General features: G+C 42.3%; 1 protein-coding gene across 1 annotated transcript; it reads right to left on the bottom strand.

Annotated features, from left to right (window-relative positions):
* Positions 1-6,388: 6,388 nt before the first annotated feature.
* LOC136467419 (putative glycerol-3-phosphate transporter 4) lies at positions 6,389-9,179 on the bottom strand. The gene is made up of 3 exons (XM_066466110.1): positions 8,157-9,179; positions 6,875-7,423; positions 6,389-6,765 (listed from the first exon to the last, which is right to left on the bottom strand). Exons 1-3 carry the CDS (start codon positions 9,061-9,063, stop codon positions 6,728-6,730), a joined length of 1,494 nt encoding a protein of 497 aa, XP_066322207.1. The 5' UTR covers positions 9,064-9,179; the 3' UTR covers positions 6,389-6,727.
* Between the last annotated feature and the right edge of the window lie 2,141 nt (positions 9,180-11,320).

Below are 11,320 nucleotides of genomic sequence, written 5' to 3'. Positions count from 1 at the left end.
TGTCCAAATTGTGTATTCCAAGTCCACCTTGGTTTTGGGGTTGGCATAATATGTCCCATTTGGCTAATCGGTATTTACGTTTATGTTCATCACTTTGCCAAAAAAATCTTGATCTGAAGTAATCTAATTTCTTGAGAACTCCTTTTGGGATCGCAAAAAAGGACATCATGTACATTGGTAAGCTGCTAAGTACCGAGTTAATCAGTGTCAAGTGCCCACCAGTTGATAAATGTTTCCCTTTCCAACTGCTTAGTCTTTTTTCAAAACGTTCTTCTACTCTTTTCCAATCTACATTTGAGAGCCTCCTATAGTGTATAGGTATGCCTAAATACCTCATTGGAAAAGCTCCTTGATTACAACCAAAAAGCTCTGTATATTGGGGCAAATATTCTTGTGCTGCTCCAAAGCAGAATATTTCGCTCTTGTGGAAGTTTATTTTAAGCCCTGAAAGTTGCTCGAATGCACAAAGTAATAACTTCATGTTGCGAGCTTTTTCGAGGTCATGATCCATAAAGAGTATCGTGTCATCAGCATATTGTAGGATAGATAAACCTTCATCAACTAGATGTGGCACTATTCCACTAATCTGATTATCTGCTTTGGCACTTTTAATTATTATAGCTAGCATATCAGCTATAATGTTAAACAAAATGGGGAATAGTGGGTCCCCCTGTCGAAGGCCTTTTTCCGTTTGAAAGTAAGGTCCGACCTCATCATTAATATTGATTGCCACACTCCCGCCTGATATAAAATCTTGCACCCAAGAGATCCATCTAGGAGAGAATCCTTTCATCCGCATTGTTTGAGCAAGAAAGGCCATCTCACTTTGTCGTAAGCCTTTTCAAAGTCTATTTTAAAAATAACTCCACTTTGCTTTTTACGATGCAACTCATGAATTGTCTCATGCAGAATGACGACTCCCTCAAGGATGTTACGTCCTTGCATAAAGGCTGTTTGAGTTGGACCAACTATATGATCTGCTATTGAGTTAATTCTAATGGTTGCCACTTTAGTGAAAATTTTGAAGCTGACATTTAGTAAGCAAATTGGTCGATACTGTTGAATTCTATTAGCATCTTGGACTTTTGGAATCAGAGTTATAACACCAAAGTTGAGGCTAAAGAGCGGCAGAGTTCCTGAGTGGAGATCATGGAACATTTGCATCAGGTCACCTTTGATGACATCTCAAAACTTTTGATAAAACTTGGCTGGGAAGCCATCTGGCCCTGGTGCTTTATTGTGTTCTATCGTAAAAACTGCATCCCGAATCTCCTTTTCCGTAAAAGAAGCCGTTAGGAATTCGTTTTCAGCTTGGGTGACTTACGGAATATCAAATGTTTGTGCCTCATCTAAGGTCTTGGTATTATCTTGTGATGGTCCAAATAAGTCCTTGTAGAAACATGTGATATAGTTCTTAAGGTTAGTCTGACCTTCTATTTTTCCATCTTCATGGTCTAGAGAGAAAATTCTTTTCTTCCTATGTTTACCATTGGCAACCATTTGGAAGTAACGGGTGTTATTATTCCCAAGTAGAACATCAGTGGCCTTTGCTCACTGATAGAATTTTAATTCTTCCTCTCTCAAGAGTTTGGCCAGATTGCTTCTAGCTTGATCAAGCTGGCTTCTCTCATCCTCAGTTAAGTCCCGATTTTCAGCGGCAATATCAAGGTTATGGATGGTAGACTGAAGGGTTGTTTTCTGTTGTTTATATACACCATTTGTATGTGAGGCCCAACCTCGGAGATATTTGCGTAGCGCTCCTATTTTTTTAATCCATCTCTGGACAGAATTTTGGCCCCTCACCGGCTTATTCCATATTTCTACAACTCGATCATAGAAATCCTCACGATAGAACCAACTGAGTTCCATTTTAAATGGTTTTGCTATTCCCGTGAAGGCTGGTGTGCCGGTGTCAAGTAGTAAAGGTGTATGGTCTGAAACACCTCTACCAAGAGCATGTATAGTCACCATAGAATATTTAAACTCCCATTCAGTCGTCATTAAGACCCTGTCAAGCTTTTCATAAGTGGGGTGAGGTAGAGAATTAGCCCAAGTAAATTGTCTACATGTCAAATCAATTTCCCTAAGATCAAAGCTGTCAATGACAGCATTGAACAGGAAAGGCCAGCGGCCACTAAATCTATCGTTATTCTTCTCACTGCTATTTCTCATAATATTAAAATCCCCACCGATTAGAGTAGGAATCGGGTTTTGTTGGCAAGCGCGTACGAGTTCAGTCAAGAAAGGCGTTTTAAACTCCTCTTGAGCTGGACCATAGACTGCCATGAGTATCCACTTAAAATTATCTGATTTATTGCAGAGATGAAATTTGATGTAAAATTCTCCTTCTACAATTAATGATAGATCAAGAAATGAAGCATTAATGCCAAGGATGATTCCTCCAGACCTCCCCCGAGGTGGTAGACAGTGCCAAGTGAAATCTGCCCCTCCAGATAGTCGGAAGAGATTTGATTTTGACATGTCCTGCTTCCCAGTTTCCATGACAGCCACGAAATCAAGGTTATGATCTCGGATTGCTTCAGCTATGTTGCGGTATTTAGCCAAGTCCAATAGACCTCTGCTATTCCAATAGAAGCCTTTCATGGGGAAACTTTTTGATGAGAAACTTTCTGGTGGTTTTTATGCTTTTTTGATGATGCCTTAGATTTTCGACCAGTAACCATAAGGTCATAAATTTTTGTGTCCAGGTTCAGATCATCCAAGCCTACATCAGTTATTTCCTTCACTAAGTGATCTATAAGGGTACCATCATTATCAGTATCCTCGTCATCGCTTAATGCAAAAGGATTTTCACCTGCTCCTAACCTTTTAGCCACTTTTTGATTTGGCGTTACAGATGTCCTATCGACCTCGACCCTCTTAAGAGCATTGATGGACAAACTAATTGTATTACTATTGCTACCTAGAATCAGGCCTACATTGCTCAGATTTGAAATGCATCTTTTTTTAGGTATAGACACAACAGAAATAGAAGATGGTCATGACTTGGGCGTACCTGGGGTCATGTTGGCTGAAGACATAGCCGGGCGTACCTGGGGTCATGTTGGCTGAAGACATAGCCAAAAGTGGTGATAGAGTAGTAGTCTCTTCCATTGGCTTGTCCTTTTTTGTGCCATCCATGCTCCTTGATGCTGCTCTTTTCATCGCCTTTATTAATGTGTCCTCATCAGCTGCTACAACACCATCAGAAGATACGATATTAGATCGTACACTGCGGCGTTTACCTCCCAGAAAAATCGATCCGGAAGATGACTCAAGATATGTACCTTGACATTTGCTCAATGGTGTATGTGTACTAGCAGCTTTGCGGTCTAAGGTTGTTGTTGCAGATAACGAAGCTTTCTGGCACGATGAACCCATGAGAGGCGTGGTGGTTTGTGACTCAACCACGTCTAAGGGCAGCTGAGAATTGTTGATAGCCCCAGCTTTGTCTTGCAACGATGTAGGGATCTCCATGGTTTTTCTTCCCCACTCTGAGTTGCTTTGTATGCTATTCTTTGAATGTGCAGTAACAGTATGTACCGTTTCTGTTGTGCTGGCCAATGGAGCATTCTATTTTTTTATCCAATATAGGTGAAGTGGCTGATAATGGAACGCCAACTACAGCCCTAGTTCCCGAAGTTGATCTAGTCAGATCACTCACAGAAGAAGGCAAAATCTTCTTGCAACTGTTAGAGATCCTTTTTGATCCAGGAGTACCTTTTGGACTTGTTAGAGTTGAAGCAGCCAAAGATGTCACAACAACAGGAGGTAGTTTGGCTAAATCTTTCCATTGTAAAGGTTGCATTAGGGACCTCAAACGCTGAATACCGGAGGGTGAGATTGCGAGTTGAGCTTGCATAGGCGCTGGCCCATTGTTTTCAGATCCGGTTGCAGATTTGGATTCACTTGAACCTTGGGCATTTTTTAACTTCTTGAGCACATTTTCTGGATCATTTTCTACAGGCTTATCTTTGTATCCATCATTGCCATCATGATCCATTGGATCCTGATCCCTCGGAGTCGGTGAAGATGGTACAAAATTTGTATCTTCTAACTTATAAGTTATGTCATATCCTTCTGTTCCAAAAACTAAGTCAGTGGTGAAAGGAAGCTGACTTTTGTCTAGCACCCCAACCCGAACTCGGATGACCCCTTTTTTCTGTAAGTGGACATATCTACCTCCAGCGTGGTGCCAATCACTGTACCCAAAGCCCAAAAGACAAGATAGTGCCTCCATGCATGAGGGACACATGTGATGTGCACCCAAATTTCTTCCAACTGATAAGTGGGTTGCACGTCACTAGAGCTTTGCCATGCTGAAATAGTTATCGTGACACCATGATTCTTTAGATGATAATCAATGGATGTCATCCGCTGCATCTCCTCATCTGATGGAAAGGCCACAAGGAATGAATCCTCCTCATGGGGCAAGGCCTCCCACGTCCAATCCGCCCATGAGATTTTCGCCAATTCAGACTGAACCACGGCTGCTGATAGTTTACTACCTGTCACCTTGACCCATGCTGTAGGAGCCGGATCAGGTGTCTCTAATTTGTAGTCAATATCAGGGATCCGCAAGAAACCAAATTCCTTCTTACCAGAGCAAAAAAAATTAGCATGTGGTTTTAGCATCTTCAAAATTGGACATTTCCATGATAGATGCGAGTTCTTCTTATTACATATGATGTAATCAAGGTCAGCTCTGCACTCCTCATTAGAATGTCCACTCAAGGATGGCAACGGATCGGGTTTGGGGCGGATATCCGCGGGTTTCGGGTTCTGCGGGTTCGGGTTTGGGGATGGTTTTTCACCCATGGTTTTTGGGTTCGGGGCCCCGAAACCAATCGGGTTCGGTTTCGGGTTTGGTTTTCCACCCGTGGATATCCAATGGATACCCGAAATAAATCATTTGGAATTAAAACTCATGTTTTATAATATACTAATAATAATTTGTTTACTTAGATTATTAAATTTATTTAAAGTTGACTCATGAAAATATTTATTATTTGTTGCCTCTTGTTTATACATGCGAATATGTGTATATATATCCACGGGTTTCGGGTATCCATTCGGGTTTCAGGTATCCGTTCGGGTTTCGGGTATCCACGGGTTTGGTTTTGGTGATGGATTTCCACCAGAATCGGTTTTCGGGGTGGATTCGGGTTTTGATTTTGGGTTTCGGTTTTGGGTGCACGGAGACTCCACCCGATCCGAACCTGACCCGTTGCCATCCTTATGTCCACTACATATGCATCTCCAGCAGTAAGGTATTTTCTTTTTTGTCGTACCAGATTCTGTAGGCTGAGGTTGTTGATGTTGCTGGTTTCGAACCGCACCCTGCAGACTTATTCAGCGGCATCAGCTCCGACGTTGTGTGCAGGCGGTAACGAACTTCAGGATAAGTACGACCAACCTGTAGAATCGTACTGTGTATGATACTTCTGTAATGTTATTTGCTAACTGAAATAGTGGGCTAGCTTCTTTGTTTTGGAAAGATTAACAGTTTAGTGCTTCGATTTCAGAATAGACACAAAGCATATATGTCTGCAAGACCCAATGGAGTTAATATCCATTATGTCTGCAACACCATTCACCCAATTTTTTTTCACCCGATTTCCCTTAGGGCCGTACGGTTTCTTATGAATGCACGAGGAAGCAACTCCTCAGGGTTAGTACAAATTATTGAATCATTCTCACTAGGAATTATTCCAGGGCCCTATTCCGAATTAACCGAACAAGCCCTTAATCAACTTTTAGTAGTTCTGCTAACTACATGTCAGCTTAGGTCACAAAATAAAAGTTACAAATTATTGAATCATTCCCACTAGGAATTATTCCAGGGCCCTATTCCGAATCAACCGAACAAGCCCTTAATCAACTTTTAGTAGTTCTGCTAACTACATGTCAGCTTAGGTCACAAAATAAAAGTAGCAGAACGCTGGTCATTCCGACCAGGGTTTTCAAATTCGGTATTGCAAAAATTTCGGCCACCACCGAAACTACCGAATTTCGCGAAATTCGGCTGAAATTTCGGTGAATTTTTTTTAGAGACTAGCACATGAAGTATGCTTTTTTCTAAAAAAACATTTAAATCTAAACAAATATTAGTATGATTTATGATTACACATCTATTGAATACAAAAATATGCAATATAAACAATAAAATTTTGAGTCTAAAGTTATATAACACATGTATTAGTGTATTACAAAATTTCGGATTTTTCTTTCGGCCACCACAGAAATTACCGAATTTCGCGAAATTTCACCGAAATTTTGAACCCTGATTCCGACACGCTACTGCAAAATGGCCACAGGGATTCTGGACCCCGTTCAGCTAAACAGTTACCATCAAGGGCAAAAACGCAATATCATTGACATCGTGCACACAGCCTTCATCTGTATTTCAGACTGTTAAGTCATTGTTCTATCTGCCTAGGTTCATCTAAATCCCTGAAGTACATTTGATACGCTAAAGATATACAGTATATTTTTATACAACAGATTGATGTATCCAAAATTTCTACTGCGATGGGCTATACCATCATTTTGAGAAAGCAGATTATATCCCACTCCTTGTTTGCTCAGATCAATAAGCATTAGGGACAGGAACCGTTTCCTTATCATGGTCTGATTTGGCTTTTCTCCAGAACCATCACATTACCTCAATTACAACAACACGAACAAAACTGTCTCACACTAGGAGCAGCACTGAAAGATCTCCCCGTCAACTTTCGTCCACTAGAAGTGGCTGAACACCAGGATCTATCAGACAAAGAGAAAGGAGAACATCAGCACAATATACCAACTCACTAAGCTTTTATGACAGTATCCAGAATGATATATATGCAACACTGCTGCCTGTAGTCATTACCTGCATTTCCATTCTGCGTATTAGTTGAGCGATTTCTCCACTTCTGGATGATCTGAGGAATTTCTGTTTTCACATGACTTGACAACGATACAGCAGCAACCAGTGCACAAAGTGCAAGCATTATGAATACTGAATCCCACCCTTTTCTTGAAATGAAGCCCGTTATGAATGGTCCTAATGCAGCACCAAGAGATCCTGTCCCATCTATAATTGCCGTTACCGTGGCCAATGCTCGAGAATCTTTTTTAAGGGATTTGTGAGTGCCCAAATCAGCAGAAACAGCAGTTGTTATGAGAGCATAGGGTCCATTAACAAACAGGCCACTGATCATCATCAAGCCAATGTTTGTCGCATTTGAGGTACTACCATATGCATGAAAGAGGAAAAGAGATGGAATCGCCAAGTACATGAAAACGGCAGCAGTGGTTGCCCTAGCATTGAGCTGGTCAGATATGAAGCCGGCCAGAACTCCCCCAACTATTCCACCTACATCAAACAAAACTGATAGATATCCAGCAGATGCAGCTGACATATGCTGGCCTCCAATAGCTGGAAAAAAATTACAATGTTAAAAGAAGTGCCATTTTAAATGTTGAATCCAAATATGAAGTTTAAGTAGCTAATAAAGTTCAGATGTCCTGCACAGTATCAGTAATTCCAAAAAAAAAAAGGATACAACTTACAAGACAATCACACAAGTCATCTAGAGACACTACAATGCAGTATGGATAATAGTATAATACAGATACAGATGCATTTGACTTGAAAATGAAAGTTGTATTCAGATAAACAGAACAACAGATAAATGTGTAAGTCATGGTATATTCAAATCAAAATGCAAGTCGCGTTATTGTTAGTCCATTCCTAACTTCTGTAAAAGAAACGATCAGCTCTGAACGTCTGACGAAACTTATACAGACGCACAAAGGATGTGCTGGGCAAGGATAAACTGGTTAACTACCAGAACATAAATTCCTACCACATTTTGCCTTTTTATGCGTTATATATCTCTTGCACGCCTGATATACTGCAAAGCATAATACTACTGCCGCAGCATAACTACTACAACATGTGCTACTCTACAACGTAAGTTTATGTGTCCACCCCAATCAGAATTCAATGATAAACAAACATGATAACTTTCATAAAGAACCATACCAACCTAACCAAATGCAGAGCAGGAAGCTAACAATTCATACCAATCTAATCTAATATGGTAACCGCTGTGGCCAATTCTAATAGATACGGAACAAACTCATTGAAATAAAAAACAGGGGCTTACCAGTCTGGCTCAAGTAGAATGGGAGCCAGTACAGAAACGTGTAGGCAACTAGTTTGGCGAAGAACAGACAGAGCGCGAAGATGACCACACCGGGAATGGCTAGTGCCTTAAAAATTCCCACGGCATCCCGTCTGTCCTTCCCAGCGCCACCTGCGGCACTGATGTCCTCCCCATCGGTGCTCTCATCAGTGACCGGTTCAATCGGCGACGGGCCGAAGCCGACGTACTGGGGGTATGGCGCGAGGAAGAAAAGCACAAGAACGCCACCGAGCGCAATGAGCCCACCGGGGACCACGAACGACCATCCCCACCCGTACCCAAGCATGGCCGCGGCGACAAGCGATCCGGTGATGTTCCCGACGGAGGTGTGCGCGTTCCATACGCCCATGATGAGGCCGCGCCTCCGGCCGCAGAACCAGTTGCCCACGATGGCGACGACGGAGGGCCAGCCCGTGGACTGGAGCATGCCGGCGATCACCTGGGCGACGACGTAGAACGCGAGGGAATGCAGGCCGAGGAAGTACCCGGCGCCGAAGAGCGCCACGGCGGCGCCGCTGGTGACCATGCCGAAGGCAAGGAAGCGGCGGAGGTCGAGGCAGTCGCCGAGGTGGCCGGCGACGAACATGCCGAGGGAATAGGAGGTGAGGAAGGCGACGTCGGTGGCGCCGAGGAGCGCCGGGTTGGCGAAGGGCGGCCAGGACCGGGCGAGCTCGCGCTTGACGATGCTGGGCGGCTTGCGGGAGGCGTGGTAGAGCGCGTAGGCCAGGAAGGTGAGCCCCAGGACGAGGGCGCGGTGGGTGTTGTAGGAGAGCGCGGGCAGGGATCGGAGGCCGCGCGGCCCACGCCCACCGGCGAGGCGCGGCAGCGGCTCATGCGACGGAACCGCCGGTGCCGGCGGCTTCGTCATCCCGGTGCGGTTGGAGTGGAGGTCGCGGGGGCGGAGGGGCAATGGCCGGTGGGGCCGTGGGGAAGGCCGGAAGGAAGGGGAAGAGAGAGGACGTGGCGGGGAGACGGGTCGAGGCGCTGGACACGCGTCCGAGTTGGTTATGGGCTCGACACCGACTCCACTGTCTGCTGATTTCATCAGGAAACGAATTTTTATGCCAGTTTTTTTGTTTGTTTGTTTTGAACGCTATGCGCCAGTTTTATTTCTTTGATTTTTTTCTTCGGATGACGTTGGGCTTGGCTCCTGTTTACCTTCCATTTCCTGAACCTTCAGTTTGCTTTGTCTTGGCATGTCCCTATGTTGATGCGGGTGCCTTGCTTGCTTGTTCCTGCTCAAGGTTATATATAAGCCTCGTTGATTTGTACCTTTATATTCGTGTATTTGTGGTTCACTTTTTTTTTAGATAAAGGATGAAATTTTGGCTTCATCTGCTCTAGAATCAGACCACTTGTAGTTCACTTTTCAAATCTTGTACTCCATCAATTTCAAATTATAAGTTGTTTTAGCTTATGTATCTAGATAGCAAAAGTTACGTGCCTTGAAAAGATATATCGACTTGCAATTTGAACGGAAGGAGTATATTGAATTTTTATAGTTAGTTCAAGTTAGATAGAGGGAGCACGAGGTGCCTCAGCCAATGCCTTTCAGTAGCCAGTTCAAGTTAGATTGAACAACTTTGCGCCCTGTTCGCTTGAACTTATCGGCCGTACCGTTTCAGCGAAATAACAGTGTTTTTCTTTCACAACAAATCAACATCAACATCAGCATCAGCTGTTTTCTCAACCAACCGAACATGCTTTGGTTTATGCCTTTCAAACACCCTGGGAATGGATGGACATGCAATGTCTTTTTGTTTAAGAAACCAGCGACATTAGTGTTTACGTTACCAAGGACGTATGTCCAATGTGCATCAAGAGACAGATGCTTAGGTCTTGTTTGGATGTCTATGTATCCACCATTGTGGCTACATGGACATTCAAACAAGCCCTTATATGCATCAAATGTTAGATGAACATGAGGATACATGTCTTTAACAATAAATTTTTGGTATCCCTTTCTCCTCATCTTAGTTTAAAAAGACTATTTGTGCCATCCTAATACGGATCGACGGAGGAGAAAATATTATTTTCTTCTCCATCAAAAAGGGTAAGTTGAAATAGATACATAGTGAAAAAATATACTGTATCTACAAAACGTCTTATAATTTAGAACGAAAAAAGTAGCATTTTTTGTACAAGGCTTTTCACTAGCACATTGGCAAAAACAAGTTGTGTTTTACGTAAGACCATATATTTTCTCTTCTATTTACGGAGAGGTTGCATGATCTCTCTTTTTGTGCTGAACCCTCCAGAAGTAATTCTTGCACTTCAGCTCCTTGGAAACTTTATTCCGTATGGAAAAGCCATTTTTTTACATGTAATGTATCTTTTTTTAATCACTGCATCCATAGTAACCTCACCTCACTCTCTTTTATTTTTCTCAAACCAATGCCAACAACTTCTTTCCTACTCTAAGGGGCGTTTGAATCCCTTTATTTTGAAGGAATTAAAATCTACACAATGGATTAGGCTATTTTTCTTGAAATTTGACATTCCATAACTTTCTCAAACTCATAAATAAGCCTATCTCAAATTGATAGTGCGGGAGATGGAAATGGATTCTATAGATCATAATGCTATAATTCTATTCTCCAACTTATAACACACTTTTTAACTCACTTTCCTACAATAGAAATGCAATATATAAGTATGTCCCTTATATGCCTAACAATAAATATACAAATATATTTCATATACAACTATGGCCTCGTTCGCTTCGCTGAAAAAACAAGCTAAAACATTGTTCCGACTGATTTGTTGTGAGAGAAAAACATTGTTCCGACTGAAAAGACAAGCCGAAAAGTACGGATTATAAGACCAGCGAACGGAGCCTATATTAGCTTAATTAATCTATGCTTAAATTCTAATTATTAGAATGAATTTAATTTCAAGGATCCAAACGGCCCTAAGATTCATAGCGTCCCAAATGTTCTAACTTCTAACTAGAAATAAGATGAAATTTACAAGTTCTATAATGCACTGTTTTTTTTTTCAATGAAAAATCCATATTAACCCTTAATCAAATGGGACTCACCTGGACCAACGGCTCCGATCTCACTCCTGGATAGAAGTTTGGGGCCCGTGTGCAGCCTCACAGCCCCCATCCCACAAAGAGATAT

The sequence above is a fragment of the Miscanthus floridulus genome, chromosome 7, assembly GCF_019320115.1.
Source record: "Miscanthus floridulus cultivar M001 chromosome 7, ASM1932011v1, whole genome shotgun sequence".
Classification (NCBI taxonomy): Eukaryota; Viridiplantae; Streptophyta; class Magnoliopsida; order Poales; family Poaceae; genus Miscanthus; species Miscanthus floridulus.
This window is presented reverse-complemented; position numbering and strand designations above follow the sequence as displayed.

Bases quoted from the DNA above. Each gene is read 5' to 3' on its own strand.
- LOC136467419 (XM_066466110.1), bottom strand. From the start codon at position 9,063: ATGACGAAGCCGCCGGCACCGGCGGTTCCGTCGCATGAGCCGCTGCCG. The intron at 7,424-8,156 runs GTAAGCCCCTGT...ATTTTTTTCCAG, and splicing joins ATTCTACTTGAGCCAGACTG to CTATTGGAGGCCAGCATATG. The intron at 6,766-6,874 runs GTAATGACTACA...TTTGTCTGATAG, and splicing joins TACGCAGAATGGAAATGCAG to ATCCTGGTGTTCAGCCACTT.